Source organism: Emys orbicularis, chromosome 3 (genome assembly GCF_028017835.1).
Source record: "Emys orbicularis isolate rEmyOrb1 chromosome 3, rEmyOrb1.hap1, whole genome shotgun sequence".
Lineage (NCBI taxonomy): Eukaryota > Metazoa > Chordata > Testudines > Emydidae > Emys > Emys orbicularis.
In genome coordinates, this window is record NC_088685.1 from 71,183,614 (window position 1) to 71,206,498 (window position 22,885).

The 22,885-nt window shown below is 39.8% G+C and overlaps 1 protein-coding gene across 2 annotated transcripts in view; it reads right to left on the reverse strand.

The window, feature by feature from the left end:
* The window catches only part of RNGTT (RNA guanylyltransferase and 5'-phosphatase), a 449,379-nt gene that overhangs the window by 102,305 nt on the left and 324,189 nt on the right, over window positions 1–22,885 (reverse strand). For both annotated transcript variants that reach the window (XM_065401183.1, XM_065401182.1), the window contains one exon: window positions 7,949–8,049. In XM_065401183.1, coding sequence (XP_065257255.1) covers window positions 7,949–8,049 — 101 coding nt within the window. The remainder of the gene's footprint in view (window positions 1–7,948; window positions 8,050–22,885) is intronic.

Below are 22,885 nucleotides of genomic sequence, written 5' to 3' on the forward strand. Positions count from 1 at the left end.
CATACTGTCCCTCATACACATAATGCACCCTCCAAATCAGTTTGCACAGCCAACACCCTGGCCTCGTTCAAACCCCTTTTTAAGAGCTACTTCTGTGATGCCTATGGTAAACTCCTTAATAAGTCTAAGCAAATGGCTTGTTAGGGATCAATTTACACTTCTTTTTCATTTATTAGAAAACAAAACTTTGACATTTACACTTAGCTAATATATGCAAATGTGTGTTCCTATCACTGTCACCCACCCCCCTACTGAGTTCTACACCCACTTTTTGCATCTTGTCCTTGTTTGTACTGTAACACAGGGACTACCTTTTATTTTATGTTCGTAGGGCACCCAGGACAATGGGACCCTGATCTTGACTGGGATATTTGGGTGCTAATATAATACAAATTATAATCCTGTGGAATTAAATATTGTTATGACTTGTATACAGCTCAGACACTAAAGTGATAAGTGTGGTATAAGAACCTGTGCAGAACAGAACACAGTACCAGGAATGGAAAGATCCTGTCTTTGAAGACCTGACAACCTAAACTGACAGTTCATAAACAAAGTAAAGAGGAAGGAGAGGCCACAAAAAACCTGCACAGTGTATTTTGTTAGTTCAGGGGTAGGCAACCTATGGCATGCGTGCCAAAGGCGGCACGCAAGCTGATTTGCAGTGGCACTCACACTGCCCGGGTCCTGGCCACTGGTCCAGGGGGGCCCTGCATTTTAATTTAATTTTAAATGAAGCTTCTTAAACATTTTAAAAACCTTATTTACTTTACATACAACAATAGTTTAGTTATATATTATAGACTTATAGACAGAGACCTTCTAAAAACGTTAAAATGTATTACTGGCACGCAAAACCTTAAATTAGAGTGAATAAATGAAGACTCAGCACACCACTTCTGAAAGGTTGCCGACCCCTGTGTTAGTTTAACAGTTTTTGTTTTATGATTTTTCCAGGCACTGGTTGGTTAATATTTATCAGGTTGGGAAGGCAAGGAAGCACTAGTATTCACAGACAAGTCTGTAGGATTTATAGGGCAATTCATTACTGAAATAAGGAGACTACTATTTATATGAAATGACAAATCATGGTCTTCATGCCCATTCTGTGGCAATTAAAATTACTTGAGCTTTTCCCCCCCAAAATGTTCCAGATTACTCTAGCTGTAAAGGAAGAGTATATCACATCATCTAACATTACATCCAACCAAAGGGAAAAATGGCTTGCTTATATTTATTGTGTCTGTGCCTAGCTCTCTATAGCTCAAAGAGAATAATTTCATATTATTTGTTGGTAGCAAAAAGGTCCAGGATTTGATTATAGCAAGTATATGGTGTCCTGAAACATATTTCACTTCAACTCCCAGTCTCCTGCCCTGTATTACTGACATTTGACCCTTTGTTTCAATTTTTCTGAATGTATGTGGCCAACATGGTTACATTGTCATCTGCCTCTTGCACTCCCAACACACACACAAGGCTGCTCCTTACTCCCTGATACCTAAGAATGTTTTTGTAAAATTACACCTTATAATTTATTTCTCCCTTAGAAGATGAGTAAAATTCCTTCGAACCTTTCCTATATGTCAAAGTTCCACACAAAATTGATGCTCTTCTGTGATTTGAAATGGTATCAATGGTTTGACATATCTGATTGTCCCACCTGTTTGGATGCTTCCATTCAGAGCCAATCAGACCAAACATTTGTCTGTCATTTGCTTTTAACACACTTTGTTCAGAAAGCCACCAGGCAAACTGCACAAAGGGAGAGCTAACAGAGAAATGACTGAAGAGTTTTGAGATTCAGTTCTTGTATGCCACTATTATGTATCTGGAAGTTTGTGAACACGGACAAACTGATGCCTGAGGATTCTTCAAACGCTTCAATATTTGTTTAATTTTTCCAGAAATGTTCTTAAAATCTGGCTCTTTGGGATAAGTTACCTTAGACTTTTAAAGCATTTCTCCATTTGTGATAAATCAAGGATGCTGCAGAGCAGCAAGTGAATATCTTCTTTCTGCTAATGTGCTTTGATTAACAGATCACTCAGCAATGAAATAGATATGTATGTTCATGTTCCTGAAGTTTTACTGCTATTAGGATCAATATAGTTTAGGCAAAACACAAGAAACCACTCAAAGGCTGAAGGGCCTGCAGTTATGAGACTACAACCTAGGAAAATCTGAAAGGATTTCAAAGTACTGGCAAGTGAAGTTAGCCTTCTTTTAAATGTATGGAATAGGGGAGATCTCCAGTTTGAATGTCTCGTTTTTGTGAGATGCAGGCCTTCCACCAAAACTTATTTTCATTCAGCTGTTTATTAAATACAACTAAAACTGGACTGGGACTTTAGGATCAAGCTCTGTGTAACATAAAAACAAAAAACTATAAAATCTGCCTTTTACTGGGATGGAGCAATGCCTGTAATTTACAGCAACTTGCTGTAGTAACAACATTTTACTTTTATAGAGACTTTCCTGATGATGCTTTACAAATTATGGGCTTGATCCTGCTCCTTTTTAATTCAATGGCAAAATTCCCACTGACTTCAATGGGAAAAGGACTGAACAGATAAAAAGAATCATCCAACCATCCATCACTGAATACAGCTATGTCTGGAGTGGAACACAGCAGCTACTTAATAGAGAACACTAACACCTCAGAACAATTTAGACAAGGAAACCACAGGAGGAATTTTAGGTAGGTAGAAAATAATTATACAAATGGGAATTTGATAGTCACCACAGACAACCCCCCTTTTTTGTATGAAAATTACCACAAGATTATTACAAGTAATTAGGATCTCAGTTACATATTCCATCTAAAAAACAATGGGTCCAACAGCACCGTGTCCCGTAATCCCATGCTAAGGGCACTAGATAAGTACTGCTGCAGTGAAAAGACTGATAGTGGCTGAATCACCAACACGCATTGCTTAATTTGTAATTAAAGAAGTGCTGGGGCTCAAGCAATTTGGTGCTAGGGCTCAAACAATTTTTTAATTTTCATAACTGACACGGCAAGCCCAAAGGTGTGGGGGCTATGAACTGCCAAGTCTCGAGCTGCCGGGACTCAGTCCTGGCAATCTCTGGCACAAATTGAGCAATGCCAACACCATTTCCTAAAGTAACTTGAGTATTCTTATAATTTGACCTGCACCAACACTGCTTAGGTTGTGAGCGCTGATAAGATCACATCCTGAGGTGGTAGGGATCTAGGTATTTGCCCATATTTAAAGTAAAAGTTAAAGTAGAATGGAGGACTTGCTAATTGTGAGCAGTAACCTTTGCTTACTGTTTCAGAATCCATTTATTCAGCTCTCCATGGAGAGCAGAAAGGATTCTCAAGTGTTTATTTGAGATAAATGTGGATTTGTCTCACCATTTGTCAGTGACAGATCAACATAGGGACATAAATTCTGATTCCATAAACATCACTGCTTAATTGTATTGTAAAATAACGGATGAATTTCAGGGCAGCTCTCTAATCACTTCTGCATTGCTCAGCTGTCAAGCCTCCGTCCAGTATATAGTATTTTTGACCTAAGGGGAAAAAACCACTTTCCTTAACAGGTTGACAGTTATATCAATGCCTGCTTTTTCAGAAAGCCTAGCTTGGGAACAAACCAAAAGGAAGCCCAATGTCATAATTTTAGAATTGCTAGCAGCAAGGCATTCAGTTTAATGAAACAGATTTTCTAGTTATATTAGAACTCAATCTAACAGGTGCTTGTTCATAGCCATTTTATTATAGCAGTGCTCAGAGTCCTGAAACTCCTTTTTAAAGCATAAACTTACACGTAATTATTTTTGATACTCCTGCAGCATCTAAAAAATCCTTATATTTCTGTTACACCTTTCAAACAACTTTACAACGCGTAGCCATGCTGGAAGAAAGACAAGAGGTAATGGATGTGGTTTAATTAGGCTGAAGCTTTATTCATTTAAAAATGTCTGGAAATACTCAGCAACAAATTGTACAATGCACGTCATCAGTATTTCCTTGTTTCCACCTGTCTGGCTTCAGCTCTCCCCCTTTCTAATCTGTTCCCAGCCAGGCAACTGCTAGGACCCCACCAATTTCCCCTACGAGGGTTAAGGGCGCTTGAAGAGGGAGGGAGATTGACTCCCTGCTGTACAAGACATTAGGAACCCTGAATCCTGCTTCCCCAGTTCCTTTAAGGGATGTTTTCCTTTACATCCCCTTCAAGTCCATTTTATCTCATAACCGTATCCCTTCTGTAATGAGTACCCACACTGGAATCTGCCACATTTTTTATTTACTAAGTTGCGAAATTTTAACCTAAAATTTAATAAAATAACCCTGTCACCCCATCGAGTCTTTGACCCACTGTGGGGAAGGTGATAAAGCCCACTACACTTCAGCCAATCTGGCAGTGAGGGAAAAATTCCTTCTCAGCCCCCAAGAAAAATTGGTGACTAGCATAATGTCTACAGTGAATCATGAAGAAACCCAATTTTATTCTGATTCCATGATGGGTATTGCCAGCCTGATCCTAGTGAGAGGGCTTCTCTGGACCTGCCCAAAGTATAAATAATGCCCTCTCCAGCCCCTTCCTCCGTTCACCTGGAATGGCAGTGTCCCCCCTCCACACACACACACACACACACACACACACACACACACACCCCTGGTCTGGCCACTTCCTGTTCCTCCTTGCCCCATCCAGATAAACCTTCCCCCTCTGCCATCAATTGCAGATGGAGACCTTATAAGAGGAACAAGCCCTTTTCTTTCAGCCAGCTAGATAAATGACCTACCTTACACAGTTCCTGGGAGTACATTGTTAAGGTTTTGCCAAGCAATAAACTGAATAATTAAATTAACAACTGACAATTAATCGCACCATATTACTTATACATTATTTGTGATTAACTGGTCAGAGGCTATGATTTTATAGATCACTATTCAGCATAAATATTTCTTTAAAAATTACAATACATAATATTTTACTCAGTACTTCATTAAATTTCTTTTGTTAGGCCCCTGTGAATTTAGTTATGTTAAAAACTTCATTAAAATGTTAACTTTTAACAACAGTTAGGCTGCTGGTGTGGGGAGACCACAGCCTGTCATGCTGACCAATATTGTTTCATTGTTTCCTTGTGCTCTCCTGTTCATCTCTCTGTCAGTCTGTTCTCTTATTTATACTTGCCGATACTCCGATTGTAAGCTCTTTTGGGCAGGGACTGACTTTTTGTTCTGTGTTCTGTACAGCACCTAAGCACAATGAGGTCCTGGCCCACAAATGAGGTTCCTAGGCACTATAATACACAGATGATCTAATAGCTGAAAGCCTGTGCTGTTGCACAGGTTTGACAGTTGGATCAAACAATCCATTTTCTATGCACACACCACCTTATGTTCACACTCCTCCTTCACGCAACCAATGAAACTGCTGCATGCAAATTAGCTGTAGAGGAAGGATGGTGATTTGTTGAGTTGCCTTTGATATCACAATAGTCTAGAATTCTTTGCACAGGTGTAATCTGCAAAGTCAATATGGCTGTGAATTTAAAAATTGAATGATAACAGGACACAAATCCAAGTGATTGAAATGATATTCTGAACAAAAAGAGCCATACTTGTAGCTGTTTTCCTTGCTTCACACTGGCTCTATGGACATTCTACGCCTCAGAGTGACATGTAGAGTGATAATCCTGGATTCTTTTTACATATATAATAATAATACATGTGATGTAGTACAGCACACACTGAAAATATGTAGTGTCTATATGCTGATAATCAAGCAACCCCGGTAAAAATATCTAAGTTTGTAATCTAAGTTGTTCATTTACCCCTGTTGCATTTGATATTTAGAGCTTAATTGTAAAAAGGGGCTGCCTAAACTGGCTATTCAACACATGCTTATTCAGGGAATATGGGCACCAAGATATATAAAGTAGGCTTGGAAGGATTAGATTTTTATCAGTAAATGTAGGTAAACATCAATTTAACCCTACACATGCAAACCGACAAAAAATAATTCCACCGATGATAACTGAAATTTATAGACAGGCAAAGTAAATAAAAGATGCTTGAGAATTTACGAGAGTTTGATTTAAGGATATTTATTTTATATATTTTGACATGCAAGGTTGACGATTTGTGTTTTAATGGTTCTACAGCTTTAACTTCTTGAATCTCAGCATCTATTGTCAGCAATTGTGAATATTTAAATAGATAAAAACTGAAAAAAATGATGAAAAATAACATTGATATTATCTGTCAAAATTATAAATAAATATAATTCCAATTCCGTCAAGCCTGCATACAAGTAACCATTTGCACACAAATTTAGAAGTCACTTCCACATTTTGGACACCAAACAAATATTGTAGCTGGAATGTAATAAATGTTTTCAGTGTTCGAAAGTAGGACTTCCCCTATGAGAACAGACCAATGATTTATCTAGTCAAGTATCCTACCTCCAACAGATTCTAGGTGAGTTTCTAGAAATTGTTCTTGTTTATAACATTTTCCTTTTCTAATCTAATTGTAACATAAATCTATCAAATTGAATAAATTATAATCAGCATGTTTTCTTTGTTTATTATTTCTGTGCGAAATCAGTATCATCTTATCAAATGCATACTCCACTTAAAATGAAATGAGAGAACTTTTTTTGTTTAGACATCATGGTTCATTACTGTAACATTTTCAAGCTTCAGCAGAAATCACAAAAACCGCCCTGCAATTAAATACCTTGTTTGGCTAATATAGCTTAATTTTTATTATGGAAAATCGTCCGGTTAAGTGATTACAATCAATATCCTTTTTTAAGAAAGCAAAGATGATAATGTGTTTTTTGTTTTAAACTGGAAACATCTGCCTCTCAAAAGCTAAACTTAAAAACAAACATCCTAATATATTCCCTAGCAGAAACAGTAACAGTTTTTCTATTGGATATTAAATACACATTTTCTGTTGAAATCCAAACAGGTATTTTTTGGCTTTGTGCCATATCCACAAGTTAGTAGTTCTGTATATTTTCAAATAATTCTCCGTGTCCTTAGGATGAGACACACTCACAATCTATCACAATCTCTATATATTAATAAGACCTGCAAGTATTTTAAAGAGTTAGATGTGCTGTTATTACCATTATTCAATTCTGTTCACTGGAATAATGAGCAATACATGAATTAACTGAAAAACTACTTTCTTCATAGTTACTAGAGAAATGAAGAGAAAAGCTAAAAGTAAGTATATCAAACAGTCAGCAGGAATAAAACCCAGATATTAAAATATTAAACAATCTGAAAATCAATTAACTTGATTTTAAACAAAACCTCTTCCATGGAAAACGTAACTTAATGACTTAAACCCCAGTACAATCACACATGGGAACTGCCATTGTTTAATACATTTATGCAATTTACAACCAGCAGATGCACCAGACAGAGAAATAGGTAGAAGTGACGTAATCTAAAGAACATTTAAATGTCTTGGGCTATGAAAACTTACCTTCCTTGATGGGGTTTTGGTGGATATTAAAGAATAACTAATAAGTCAAAGAGCTACATTAAAGCAAGGTCTTGAATAAATCTTCATTGTTATACCATTCTGTGCAATTGTGGATAGATAATAATTTAACATACAGCAAATTTAATTTTTAAAAGCACGAGATGCTGTTGAATTTAATGTGCCTTCTTTAGTAATAACGAATTAGGGAAATTCAGTTATACACATCTGCGGTACAGCTTCTTCGTACAGTACCAACCACAAGTCAAAGAAACAACTGGCTATGCTTCTAATGGACAAATGCTACAGAAAGTGAAGTAGGGTGTGTGTGTGGGGAAAAGGGGAGGTAAACCTAGAAAAGATCAAGTAATAATACCAGAGAAATTTTTGCTGCTAAGGACCATTCAAGTGAATATTTTAGATTATATTTAAAAAGGTTAAGGAAGGGAAGAGATTACATACCCTTCTCCACCAATTCTTGTTATCTTTAGACGAAAATCAACAGAATTCAGACTGGGTGGCTTCCATTTCAAAATATCATCACATCGACCCGGCTTGTATTTCTAAAGCAAATTAAAGAGCAGTTTAATTATGCTTTATTAGGCTTTTTTAAGTTAAAATTCAGCATTTTCTACTTTATCGACTGTTTACTTCTGGGGTAGCTGTATTTAAGTATATTCTTTTAGCTGAAGTATTTGGCAAAATGTATGACAAAATACAATAGTTATATGCAACAAATAGAGTATTCACCATTTTATTTACATCTGATTCACTATCCCAATGTATTCAAACAATTGCACAGGACAAAGAACTGAGAAAGAAAATATAAATTAACATACTTGTCATGTCTTTCTGGCTAATAAAAAGATAACATTCTCCTAGAAAGGTGTTTTCACATGGAAACTCAAACTGAGATGAAACAACGTAAGAAGAATCTAAAATGTTGACTCTCTCTCTCTCTCTCTCTCTCTCAACATCTTTTTTGCACCCTCAAATTTTTCAGACTATTTTAAGACCAGTGATTCTGTTAGCTATACTGCTTTTTGTGTTTGGTTATGGGTTGTTTTTTTCTTTAAACACAATGTGAACAAGTCATGATCAGTCACCGTATTTTTTTCCTCAGATAGATCCAATTAGAAACATTTTTCTACCAATGGAAGACTGTGCTGTGTAAAGATTAAAGAAAACCATGACAGGTACCTTTGTATGCTGCTTTTCTATCCAGGAACAATAAGCTCAGATGAGTTGCCTAAGAGATAGAGTACCTGCTTGACTTACAGGGTAGAATGAAAAGTATACTATGTTAAGTATTTAGGGATATGATAGAATTCACCAGTTCACTGTATTTTAAAATAAAGCCAGGCAGTGGATTGGGGGTGAGAGTGTGTGGGGAGAACTACCTTGTTACCTACTACTATATGATGCTATTTGCACTTAAACTAGGACTCATCTATGTGATTTACATGTAAGAGACCCATGGCATTTAGTCAGAAGTTCCTGTCTGTATTTAGCATTTCTATTTCTTTATAATGTAAAAGAAGCAATCTTCTCTTATTTCATCAGAGATAAAACTAATAACCATCATTAAGGCTATGTTTTAGTCATGAGTATTTTTAGTAAAAGTCATGGACAGCTCATGGGCAGTAAACAAAAATTCATGACCCGTGACATGTCCATGACTTTTACTATATACCCCTAACTAAAACTTGGGCTGGGGTCCGCAGGTGCTCTGGGGGGGAGGTCCGGGGGCGCCGCGGGTGCTGGTCCAGGACTCCCTCTGGCACTGGTGGGAGAGGGCGGTGGTGCATGGCCCAGGACCCCTGCTGGTGCTGGGGGGAGAGGGGCGGGCAGTGGCGCATGGCCTGGGACCCTTGCTGGAGCGGGAAGATGGGGGGGGGGGGCAGAGGAGAGGCTGGCAGGATCCCTACCCGGCTCTGACCGATATTTCCCTGCAGCTCCTAGGGGGAGGGGCGGCCAGGAGGGCTCCGCATGCTGCTCCCGTCACAAGCGCTGGCTCCACAACTCCCATTGGCCGGCAACCGCAGCCAATGGGAGCTGCAGGGGGCGGCGCCTGCAGCTGCGGGCAACACATGGAGCCTCCTGGCCCCTCTGCCTAGGAGCTGCAGTGACATGCCGGTGGGAGCCGGGGAGCCACCCCAGGTAAGCACTGCCCCGCACCACAACCCCCTCACACAGCCCTGAGCCCCATCACACACCCCAACTGCTGCTGCTGCTGGACATGGGGCTGCCCGGCTCAGGCAGCCCCTGAGCCAGGCGCACCGGCCACTGCAGATGTCACGGAAAGTCACAGAATCAGTGACTTCCATGACCTCTGTGACAGACACACAGCCATAACCATCATTAAGTGCATTGGTCTTCCCAACCAAATAAACAAGCCTCCACTCTCTTCCTCCTAGATCTATCATTTCAGTGGAATTAATAAGACATGACTGCACTGTAACATTGAACTGCTTTTCCTTGCTCCACATGATATGTATACTATTGTGAGCTATCCAGGGCAAGTTGACTATCTGCACACCCTTCTGCAAAGGGCCTAGGACACTGTTGGTGACATACAAAAAAAGTCACAAGCCATAAAATATTAATCTCCCCTCCTTCTTAGAGTCAGTTCATTTTAGATCTTCCAGCTGCCATCTTACATCTCTTTCTTTCCATAGCTACCAGTCACTCCCTCTCAGTCATTTTTCTCCCATACTTTCCCTTACAAGAGTAATCTGTGAAAGACCCCCAAGTGTGAAGTACCTATATTCTTTCAAGGGAGGCTACTTGTCTCATTCCTCACTCTAGTAATCTGTATTTTCAAACTATAGTTTTGTCATTATCAACTACTGTGCTAAAAAGAGGCAGATATTAATATCACATAGATTTACTTATCTTAAGCGAATAGGACAAAACATTATTCAGAGTAAGGTCTTTAACCTTTACAGACTGCATTACTTCACTTCATATTTAAAAAAATATCAGTTAATCATTTATTAAAAATTATTTTCAGGATAGATTAATTTATCAAAATGTGTTGATAGAAAATTGGAATAACTGAAAGTCCTGCACATCGTCTTATTCAAAGTAGAGTTACTCTCCACAGTGATTCTCATAATGTATTGATGATGACAAAACAATTTTTTTTTTTTTGGTGAGGGAATGCCATTAAATAGGGATGATTTTTTACTACTAAATATATATTCCTGCAAGACATGATTGAGTTTAATACATGCAACTGTATTATTTATTGTTGTGTTTTTGAATTCTAATTTGTCTATGGCCAAATAGTATTTCTAGTTATTCAGTATTTGACCAAGTATGAGTTCTTTGATACACACCAATTTGTACCAGACTTCTCCATAGTTTGTTTGTGAAATCATAAGTCATGGACTGCTCTTATCACGGTTACTGAGAAACAGCGAGCAGAGGAAGGAAGCAAAAGTTGTTGGAGCAGCAGCTACCTTTCCTTTGCCGAAATGAACAGAAGGTTCTGCCATTCCATCTACTGCTCTGTCCTTCCAACGTGACTGAAGTTCCCTAACTATCCTACCATACTGTATCATCTGTCAAGACATGTAGAAAGCTGAAACCTTCATCTATGGATCTACTAGTGTAGCAATACTTATAATATAGTAGATTGCAAGTGATAAATCATTTGCAGAGCAAGATTACTGGAGTACACATAATGATAGGTTTATTAAGAAAATAAGAACGGCCATACTGGGTCAGACCAAAGGTCCATCTAGCCCAGTATCCTGTCTTCCAACAGTGGCCAATGCCAGTGGCCCCAGAGGGAATGAACAGACCAGGTAATCATCAAGTGATCCATCCTGTCGCCCATTCCCATCTTCTGGCAAACAGAGGCTAGGGACACCATCCCTGCCCATCCTTGCTAATAGCCATTGATGGACCTATCCTCCATGAATTTATCTAGTTCTTTTTTGAACCCTGTTATACTCTTGGCCTTCACAACATCCTCTGGCAAAGAGTTCCACAGGTTGACTGTGCGTTGTGTGAAAAAATACTTCCTTTTGTTTGTTTTAAACCTGCTGCCTATTAATTTAATTTGGTGGCCCCTAGTTCTTGTGTTATGAGGAGTAAATAACATTTCCTTATTTACTTTCTCCACACCAGTCATGATTTTATAGACCTCTATCATATCTCCCCTTAGTCGTCTCTTTTCCAAGCTAAAAAGTCCCAGTCTTATTAATCTCTTCTCATATGGCAGCCGTTCCATACCCCTAATCATTTTTGTTGCACTTTTTTGAACTTTTTCCAGTTCCAATATCTTTTTGAGATGGGGCGACCACATCTGCATGCAGTATTCAAGTTGTGGGTGTACTGTACTATGGATTTTTATAAAAGCAATATGATATTTTCTGTCTTATTATCTATCCCTTTCTTAATTATTCCCAACATTCTGTTCACTTTTTTGACTGTCGCTGCACACTGATTGGATGTTTTCAGAGAACTATCCACAATGACTCCAAGATCTCTTTCTTGAGTAGTAACAGCTAATTTAGACCCCATCATTTTATATGTATAGTTGGGATTATGTTTTCCAATGTGCATTACTTTGCATTTATCAACACTGAATTTCATCTGCCATTTTGTTGCCCAGTCACCCAGTTTTGTGAGATCCTTTTGTAGCTCTTCGCAGTCTGCTTGGGACTTAACTATCTTGAGTAGTTTTGTATCATCTGCAAATTTTGCCAACTCACTCTTTACCCCTTTTTCCAGATCATTTATGAATATGTTGAATAGGACTGCTCCCAGTACAAACCCCTGGGGGACACCACTATTTACCGCTCTACATTCTGAAAACTGACCATTTATTTCTACCCTTTGTTCCTTATCTTTTAACCAGTTACTAATTCATGAGAGAACCTTCCCTTCTTCTCCCATGACTGCTTACTTTGCTTAAGAGCCTTTGGTGAGGGACCTTGTCAAAGGCTTTCTGAAAATCTAAATATACTATATCCACTAGATCCCCCTTGTCCACGTGCTTGTTGACCCCCTCAAAGAATTCTAGTAGATTGGTGAGGCATGATTTCTGTGATGAACTGGGACTGTTCTTAATGTGGTCTTTGAATGCTGAGTGGGGAGTGTTGGCCTGGGAAGGCAGGGGAGTGTGGCTAGGATGGTCTGCATTGGGGGATGGGAGACTGGCCTTGAGGGAGGATACCTGAGCATGTAACATGAGAACCCAGGAAGGGGTTAGAGGCCAGGTGACACCTTTGCCCGGGAAACTGAACAAAGGCTGGGGGAGGAGATGCTGGGGGGAGAGAGAGTTGCAGGAGCTGGCTGGTGGAATGGCTGGGAGGCAGACGGGGCTCTGACCCCCCAAGGGGGCTGTGGTGCCCGTGGGACCCCAAGATGAGCCTAATTGGGGGGGGATCCTGTTGTCTGTGCCTGCAAGACCTGTCTTGGACTGTATTCCTGTCGTCTAAATAAACCTTCTGCTTTACTGGCTGGCTGAGAGTCATGGTGAATCGCAGGAAGCCGGGGGTGCAGGGCCTTGTGTCCCCCCACAAGCCGTGACAATTTCCCTTTACAAAAAACATGTTGACTCTTCCCCAACAAATTATGTTCATCTATCTCTCTCACCTTTTTTTTTGCCCTTTAGACAGAGACAGGTAATGGGACTGAGATGTAAAGTAACCTAGAGTCAAGATCCAAAGATCAGGACTTCTATGCCAAATCCTGAACAGAGAAATCCGAAGGCTTCAGAGGGCTCTAAGCAGGTACAAAAGCCTCTTCCAGGTCGAGGACTTTTTAAGCTCATGATCCTATTCACGTCTCACCTGGACGGTGAAGGCTACACAGGCCAAACTCCCCTTTGGGAAATGACATTTCCCAGACAGTGGAAAGACTATGTCAGCTTGTCTGATGTAGGGCATTGTATTCTTGAAGAAAAGATGCATTTACACGGTGCTTGCCACCTCAGATACATCACATCATGGATGTAAAACAAGCTCTTAATATAAATAAAAATTAAAATTGCACTAAATTACCAAACCCAATGTAAAATCAGCTGTGTAGAAGAAAAGAGAAAGAAGAAATATTCCGAGGCAATGGATGAAAAGAAAAAGTTGAGGAGAATTTCACACACACACACACACACACACACACACACACACACACACACCACCTTAGTAGAGGCAATGGGCTTTTTCTTGTAGATGGAGTTATTCTTTCTGCCTTTGCTACTAGGAACCAGCAGGAACTTAACAGCCTTGGTTATACATTTGTGGCAATGGTAAAAATTTCAAAATTATTGCTGACATGCACCGTGCTTGCTGCGGACAACACTAACTTGCATAAGCAGATCCAAGAGAACATGCCCAAGAAGCAATGGCAGTACAACCACACTAGTACAGGTCCTTATCAAAAAAAGAAAATGTATAACTTCACAACAGTTCTGTTAACACTAAGGAACTGCTAAAAGTTCCAAGTGATCCACCAACATTTCTCTAAATATTTTGAAAGGGGCAGATAGCCGTGAGACCTTGGAGCTCATTGCTCTTGAGAACAAGTTGCACTGTTCTCAATACTGAAAATGTCGATGCGAAGGACTCAAACTCTCAGGAATCTAGCTTAAAATGAAATCTCAGCCTGCCAAAAAACACATTAATAATCCTTGAGAAGGGGTTCATTTCCTTATTGAATGATCACATACATACCAAACAGTACTGAGCCTGTGTCAATCTGAACACTAAGTACTGAATCAAAATACTGTTTAAATATTAGTTGGAAGTAATCAAGGATTTAGCACGTGAAGCATGTAAAAGACTCACATTAGAGCCATCATAGCACATTGCAGAGCTGTTCTGCCTAAAATTATAAATTGTTCTAGGAATACATTCACAGTTTTAAAGCAAAATTTGAACCAATTTGTTTAAGACCAAACTACTCCCTGAAATGGTAAGTATATAGTGAATATGACAAATTTACCCTGAGCAGAAAACAGTTATAAATGCATAGCACCACCTTTTCAAGTATATTAATCTACACACTTTCTGAGGGTTGAGATTAATGCTTCAATATGAAGCCTATTAATTCACTCCAACCACAGAAATCAGAACTGTTGAATTTTGCTCCCAGAAAAGTATATTGGCAATTCGAAAGCCATTTAAATTGTTAAGTAATTCTCAGGAAAATTTTCTTATCTGTTGACGCTAATGCTAAGTTCCATTAGAAAGAAGTCCAGCACATCTGTTTTGGAGGAGCACATCATATCCAAGGTTCATCCACCACCAGGCTTCACAACAGTCCTGGGTTTTGCAGCACTGTCCTGCTTTGGTTTCCAAAACCTCCTGTCCCAGTTAAAGCAGCTTCTGTCCCGCAGTGCAGGCTAGGCTCAGCTCCCCGCTTTGGGTGTTGTGACCTGACTTCTGCTGCACAGGGTCCCACCGCCATTCTGGTTTGGCCTAACCACCCCCCCCCCCGCCCCCAGCAGGGGGTTTGGCGGGCAGGCCAAATTTCAGTGAGCGGTCCTGCAACTTGGAGCATGGAGTCCCAGTGCTACTCACTCTAATTTGGCCCGGCTACCCCCACACCAGGGAGACCGAACAAATCTGAATGGTGTTGTGACCCCGTGCACCAAGGGCCAGGTCGCAAACCAAGAGTGGGGAGCTGAGCCCAGCAAGCTCTGTAGGTGAGAAGTCACAGCAGAGGCCGCTGCAGGGCGAGCGCAGGGTGGGCTCACTCTGCAACTCCTCTCTTCCCCATAAGCAGCACCCAATCCCACACTCCTGAGGGCCCCCACCTCGGGGAGGGGCAGCACCCCCTCTCCCCCAGAGGCAGCACCTATCCTGCTTTAGCCACTCGAAATGTTGGAAGATATGCATCACACCAATGAGAAGTTTCCAGAGATCCTGACATCATGGACAATGACCACTGGAGCACATCATGGTTGAGATTATGTCTATCTAAAACCTCTCTTTTGGGAACTTGTGCTTTCAATGGCCATACTGTAAACCTGAAATGAATGAGATCTTCATGGAGGGTGTGGAGAGGTACTGGTGACAGATATTGCAACCGCATGAAGTATCTTTGTGGGGAGCATATTGTATTAAGATTAAGCATGGTTATGTATCATTGTGGGCCAGGGGTTGTATGCAACTCCAGGGAGGGAGGGTTGCTTTTAGCTCCTTCAGCAACGAAAAACAGCAGAGGGTCATTAAGCTGAATTATTCAGGTTGTGACCCCATACTCCAGGGGCCAGGTTGCAGAGAGATACCAACCCCTAGGGAGGCTTACATATACTAGTTCAAACTGGGTTTTCCAGAGACCAACAGACAAAGAAAGGGCTTTTGACATAAAAGATTGCATTTAAACTGATTTGGGGCCTTCTTTCTGATTCAGCAAATGGACAGGATCTTTATGTCCACAGAAGGCCCCAGCTCTTGCAGAAGGGTTGGAAAGTCTTTGGCCTACGAAGGTCCCCATAAGACTGATGGGTGACTTCTGGTAAGCTTTTAGCAGGTGTATAGAAACTTTAAATGTTTTTATATTTTCTTTCTGTAATACTTTTACCTTAAGAATAAAAGTGGTCACCTAGAAATGGCTGTGTGGTAACTCGTAACTGTGGGCAATATGTAGTTCATAGCCCTTGGAGAAAAATCAAAGCCCAGGTGTTGGCCTTTCGGCAGACTGGTTTGCTGAGGATATCATAGTGTAAGGCAGGGAACTGTGTCACCTTAAACCCCACCCCTGTCAGAAGATCTGAGACCTTTTTGGGCATTCCTGACATGGAGCAAGGGGGATTTAGGTGTAGTTACCCTGAAATGGTGACAGTGCTTTCTCCCAGTCTTCAGACAGCTGTGTGCAGTGCTGATTTCCTACTAAAATATAGAGCACCTAAAGGGCTAAATTAACTGATGCCAGATGCTAATGGTCCCAAGGATGAAAAAAGAATGTCTATGATCAGAGCATGCAGGCTTTCCTTTAGTCATATCCCCTACACCATCAGTACTGAGGGCAAAATGGCTTAGGAGCCTCTATTTCTGCTATCACTTGCACCAGAGTGGTAGGCCTGGACTGTGGCCATCCTTATACTCTATGCCACAAGCATAAACCAGACATTGATAGCACTGGTTGATAATGTTACTCAATAGTATGCATAAGAATTAAATCATTATCACCTTATTGCCATTATTACAATTTTGAGGCTATGTAACAATATAAATATCTTGTTGCCTTCATCCCTTCTACAGTGCACCTCAGAAAATCATTCACATTTTTGCATGGTGAAGGAGCATCATTATGTTTAAAAGTGTTGTTCCACAAAGGAACCGTATTAAGTCCAGGCTCAGTTTATTCAAAAGATGTTTCTTTCCTCTAATAGTTTGCATCATTCAGTTGGGTAGACAATAAAATATAAGGGTTTCCATTAATTGTTCACCCCCTATTTTCTTAGTCTTGCATATTCGCTTACATTTAGGATTTTGGACATTTATCATTTTTTAAGACCTAAACAATCAAAATATTCACAGAAATAAAGATACACTGTCTTTAAGATCTGACGTGACAAACATGAGGGCAACTTTGAGTGAGCTAAAATGAGAAAGATTGTTAGTAGTATAAGCAGACTTTGTGAAGAAGTGACATCAGTGGTTCAGAACATACAAGAGAAGAGGCCATTCTTAACTTAGTCATATATTCATAGATTTTTAAGGCCAAAAGGGACCTTATGTTCATCTAGAGCTCACCTCCTTCCCAGAGGTGCTGGAACTAGGAGTTCGGGGGGTGGGGGGGGGTGCTGCCATATCCTGTGGCTTGAAGTGGTTCCATTATACACAGGGTTTACAGTTTGGTTCAATGGCTCTCAGCACCCCGACTGTAAAAATTGTTCCAGCCCCCCTGCTCCTGCCCGATCTCCTGCTTTACACAGGCCATAGAACCTTACACAGTAATTTCCACATCAAGCCTGTAACTTCTGCTTGAACTATAGTATATCTTTTAGAGAGGCATCCATTTTTTGTTTAAAGACTTCAGGTGATGAAGAATCCACCACATCCCTACGTAACTTGTTACAACTGTTAATTACCCTCACTCTCTTAAAAATGTGTATGTTATTTCCTGTCTGAATTTGTCTAGCTTCAGCTTCCAGCCACTGGATCTTGTTTATGCCTTTGTCTGTTAGTTTAAAGACACCTCTACTATCAGAAATCTTCCATCTAGGAACTTACAGACCAAAATCAAGTCACCTGTTAACTTTCCTTTTGGTAAGCAGATTCAGCTTCTTTAGTCTCTCATTGTAAGGCAGATTTTCCAGTCCTCAAATCATTCTTGTAGCTTTTTTCTGAGCCCTTTCCTATTTGTCAACATCCTTTTAAAAATGGATCCCCAGAACTAGACAGTATTTCTGTAATGGTCTCATTAATGATGTATACAGAGAAAATACCATCTCCCTACTCTTAACTAATATTCCTCTGATTATGCATCCAAGGATCATATTCACCCTCTTAGCTAGCATTACACTGGAAGCTCAAGTGCAGTTGGCCATCTACCACTATTCAAGTCCTTTTCAGAGTCACTGCATTCGAGGACACAGCCCCCATCTTGTAAAGGTGCCCTACATTCTTTGCTCCTATTAAAACTCATGTTGTTCAAATAAGCCTACTTTAACAAGCAACCCAGATTGGTCTGTATAACTAGTCCTTCAAAAATGTAAAGAAAATGGCTGAAAGGGTAAGCTAAGTGTAACCACAATATAATTAAATTCAGCTTCTGTAAGGGAAGCACTTCCATTTGTGATATTAATTACTACTGTAGAGAAAGTGCATCATAATCAGATAATGATTTTAAAATTACTAGCTAGTTAATCTGATAAAAACCAAAAGATTAACACTATGACACACACACGCACACACACCTGTGCTAATCGAAGACCCTAAAGTCAAAGGTGAGGTAATTAAAATCCTTAGAATTAGTATAGGGGCTTAAGCTTTCCAAAACAAAGTCTCAGAGCATGCACACCGAAAGAAAAAAGAAAGGCGGCAAAGGAGAAAAAATAATATAGTATGATGAAATGGATAGGTACCGTATATACTTGTTCATTAGCTCGTTCGTTTATAAGCTGACCCCCCCAAGATGGATAGGTTAAAATGGCAAAAAACTGTATGACCCTTTCATAAGCCGACCCTATATTTCAAGGGTTGGCAAACTTTGGCTCCCGGCCCATCAGGGTAAGTCGCTGGCAGGCCGGGATGTTTTGTTTATCTGGAGTGTCCACAGGCACAGAGCCCAGCAGCTCCCAGTGGCTGCGGTTTGCCGTTCCCAGCAAATGGGAGCTGCGGGAAGCGGCGCGGGCTGAGGGATGTGCTGGCTGCCACTTCCTGCAGCTCCCATTGGCTGGGAACGGCAAATCACGGCCACTGGGAGCTGCGGGGCTTCGTACCTGCGGACACTCCAGATAAACAAAACGTCCCGGCCCACTCACGGCTTACCCTGACAGGCCGGGAGCCAAAGTCTGCCGACCTCTGATCTACAATGACAATGTATTAGATATTCAATTCAATAATTCAATAGAGCTTAAAATCGTCAACTTTTGGTGTAGACCTCTTGATAAGCCGACCCCTGCTCTTTGATGCTTCACTTTTTTACCAAAAAAATTCAGCTTATGAACGAGTATATACAGTAATTCAAACCAAATGGAATCCTAAGCTAATGAAGCCAATAGAAAGGAGCATAAACTATATGGCAGGTAAAATCTAAACTGGAAATTTGTAAAGAGGGAACAAAGAGTCAAAGACAAAAACAAATACAAAAAAGACTAAGTATAACAGAAGCAAGAAGTCTGAAAGGTAATTTGAGAGTCAGCTAGGCAACTAGGCAGTAAAGGGAGCAATTAAGGGCATTACAAAGACGCTAAATTAATCCTTTGCATTAGTCAGCACCACTGAGGATTTTGGGAGGATACATACCACAGACCTAGTCTTATCAGATAGTAAAGATGAGACACTGTTAAAGATTGAGCTGTCAGAAGAGATGATGCAGGAACAAAAAGAGCAACAAGTCATCAGCATTGGTTATTATGTATGATATATGATATCCATTATGTATTATATATGATATGCATTCAAGGATTTAATAGGAGCTACAGAATGAAGTGGCTGAAATCTGAAGAAAAATATGTACTCTCATTAAAATCAGATCCTCTATCGAATATTTGCAGAATTGCAAATGTGCCAATTTTAAAGAAAGTGTTGGCTGATCTGTGGAATTATAGACCAGTGAATCTTATTTTATCATTTCAACCAGTTTTCTAGATGCTAGTTAAAAACAGAACTATATGAAATCTAAATGAACATGAAGGCTTCCTAGATAAAAGTCATGTTTCTCCAATCTACCTTTCGCAAAAGGTCCTCATATGAGGCTATTAAGGCCAAAATTTTCAACCTTGGATGTCTTGAGTTAGGCGCCTAAATTCACATTTTTACTACCTGCACCTGCCACTAATCTGGATAGGATTTGTGCGTGCCGAGCATCAGACCACATATATTTGGGTACTTAAATATGGATTAAGGAGCCTAGTTTTAGGAACCCAGCTTTGAAAATGTTGGCCTACATAGTCAGAGGATGAGACTTAAATATCTGCATGAATTAGAAGCTAGCAAAAAAACAAAAACAAAAAACAAAGAAAAGGAGTAAATTATCAATTTTTCACATGGCAAAAGTTAACAGTGTAGGCAGGGCCATGTTATTTAATATATTTATTAATAGTCAGGAAAAGGGAAGGAGAGTGAGGTGACAAAATTTCTAGATTAAACAAAATTATTAGGTTAATCCACACTGGGAAGACCATAAGGAATTTCAGAGGCACCTAACAAAGCTAGATGAACCACAATGACATGAAATTTAGTGTTGACAAATGCAAGGTAATGAACATAGGAAGGAATAGATTTGACTACTAACACACATTGCTGGGTTGCAAATTATCTGTGACCACTCAGGTTGAAGGCCTGCATGCTCAATTTGCAGAAGTGGGCAAAAAAGTGATTGGGATTGATTTATTAATTAGGAAGTCAGGTCAAATATATTGTGGATGATTTCCCTTTCATTTACACATACTACAGCATTTCTGTACAACCATCTAAAGCTTTTACCATATGTGCTTTTTTGTAAATACAAAGAAAAAGGAAGAATAATCCAGAAAATGAGCCCAAGAAGTTAAGTTTATTAACGACAAGTGCCATGCTCAAACTGCTACTGTGCCCTATTCCTGTGTAGGTTCCTTACTTCAATCTTATTTGGTACAGCTTTTGGAATATATTATATATATTGTCTTATTCAAAAAATGATGAACAAGAGAAGGGGGTATTTACATCCCTGACTATTTTATACCAAGCTAACTTTAAAAGTGGGGGGTATTTCTACAGCAGCCTCTGGGGCTTCCACAATTGCAATGGTCATGGGAAATATCACACTCTTCAACATCTGATTATAGTACATAGCAGTTTAGACAAAATGACTGGGTTGCCGTAGTCCAAAGTGTTCTACAGAAGTTAATTTATTTTACTTATTGTTTCAAGATAAGTTTAGTTCCAAACCAACTAAGATTCAGTGAAAGCCAATTCCAGGGGCTGTATTTTGAAAGTAAACACACTAAGATAAGTTGAGCCTAGAAATCAATTGTCTCTCTTTTTATCTGCACGGAAACCCACTAAGATATGATTTATAAATACTACTGGGAACAATCAGATTGGAAGACAAACAGCTTGGTAAACAGCACTTTCAAAAAACTTTTCATTGTGAAAGCTGAAAATAGGGGAAAAGGACAGTGTCACAGAGTGACATTGGCCCTTTAAGAGGGTACAGGACCAGTGCACCTGTGACTTGGTCAGCTGACCCCAGCTGAGCTTTAAAAGAGGGAACCTGGGTTTAGAGAGAGGGAGACCTGGTGAGGGGGAGCCTGGGTGAGTCAGGCTGAGAACTAGCCAGCAAAGGGGCCAGAGTCCCCTGGGAGAGGAGGTAGAAAGAATCTGAGAGCTAAAGTGGGGGGGAGGGGAACCTTTGGAACTGTAGCCCAGGGTGAGCTGAGGAACTGTGTTTTTGCTGATTTGACCTAAGTTCAGACAACAGAACTGCACAAAAGAGACTGTGGATGTGGCAGAGAGTCCGTAGCAAGTTGAGAGTCCGTAGCAAGTTCCCTACGTTGTTACAGGAAGAAACTAGGCACTCTGTGGAACATAAACAGGACACAAAGGGTATCTCTACACTGCAGTAAAACACCGGTGGCTGGCCTAAGTCAGCTGACTTGGGCTCATGGCGTTCAGGCTGCAGGGTTATAAAATTGCTGGGACCGTGGGGTCCCAGAGCCTGGGCTCCAGCCTGAGCCCAAACATCTACCCTGCAATTTTATAACCCTACAGTCTGAGCCCTGCATGCCCAAGTGTTTTATTGCAGCATAAGCATACCCATAATGGCTGCCACTTTTGTATACATCTCTAGGGGCTTCATCCAAAGCCAATCGAAATTAAGTTAAAGACTTAACTGGGCTTTAGATCAAACTGTTAATCACAGCACTACTGGTATCTAACTGATCACTCTGTAATGAATCATGAATAGCTGGACTACGAAGGCACAATTTAAAAACCGACAAAATTCTGTTGTGTCAAAAATAAGGAAAATAATAAATTTTGCTTTTAATGCTGCAGTATCTAAACTACAGATTCAAACCTCACAAACAAGCTAAGAGCTGCAGTCTAGAGCTGCAGCACTAGACTCTGGCTTTCTGTCTGGTTCAATAAATCTATAAAGAAATTGAGAGACCTGTTGATGTGTTCAGTAAGCATTTGATCCATCTTTCATACAGTTGTTAACAAAGTCCATGTGTTCTACAATTATCTCATAGGAAACAAGCCTGTAGCTAATAACTTTTGAAGGTTATAAAGATGTAAAAAATTAATTTTTTGGCTATGCCAAAGTCATCTTACATTCACAACTAAGCCAAAATATGCATAACGATAAGATCTTGATAAGAATTTTATAAGAAAGTCTTGATAAGAAAATAAAAATAAAATTCTTGATAGAATTCTTGATAATTCTGTGTTACTTGATAATGAATAGTTGATGTATTTGATAGTAAATTAATTTCCTGTGCCTTTATACGAGTACATTTTGATGCTGCTAAATTTCCAAAGTTTCTATCCTTTTCATCTCCTTGGTGTTTTAGTGGACTTCTTGACAAAGTTTTTATTGACTTGTTTTGAATATTCAGTAATGATGAGAGTGTTAAAAATGTGACTCTTAATTGAAGGTACACAATTGCATCTTACAAAAGGACAAAAAAGTATAATGAAAGTCCGATCGTATGGGAGAGACAACATTGTCTCAACCTGTAGGTGCATGCTGTCAACTAGCTTTGTGTTGATTATTTCTTTTTAACAT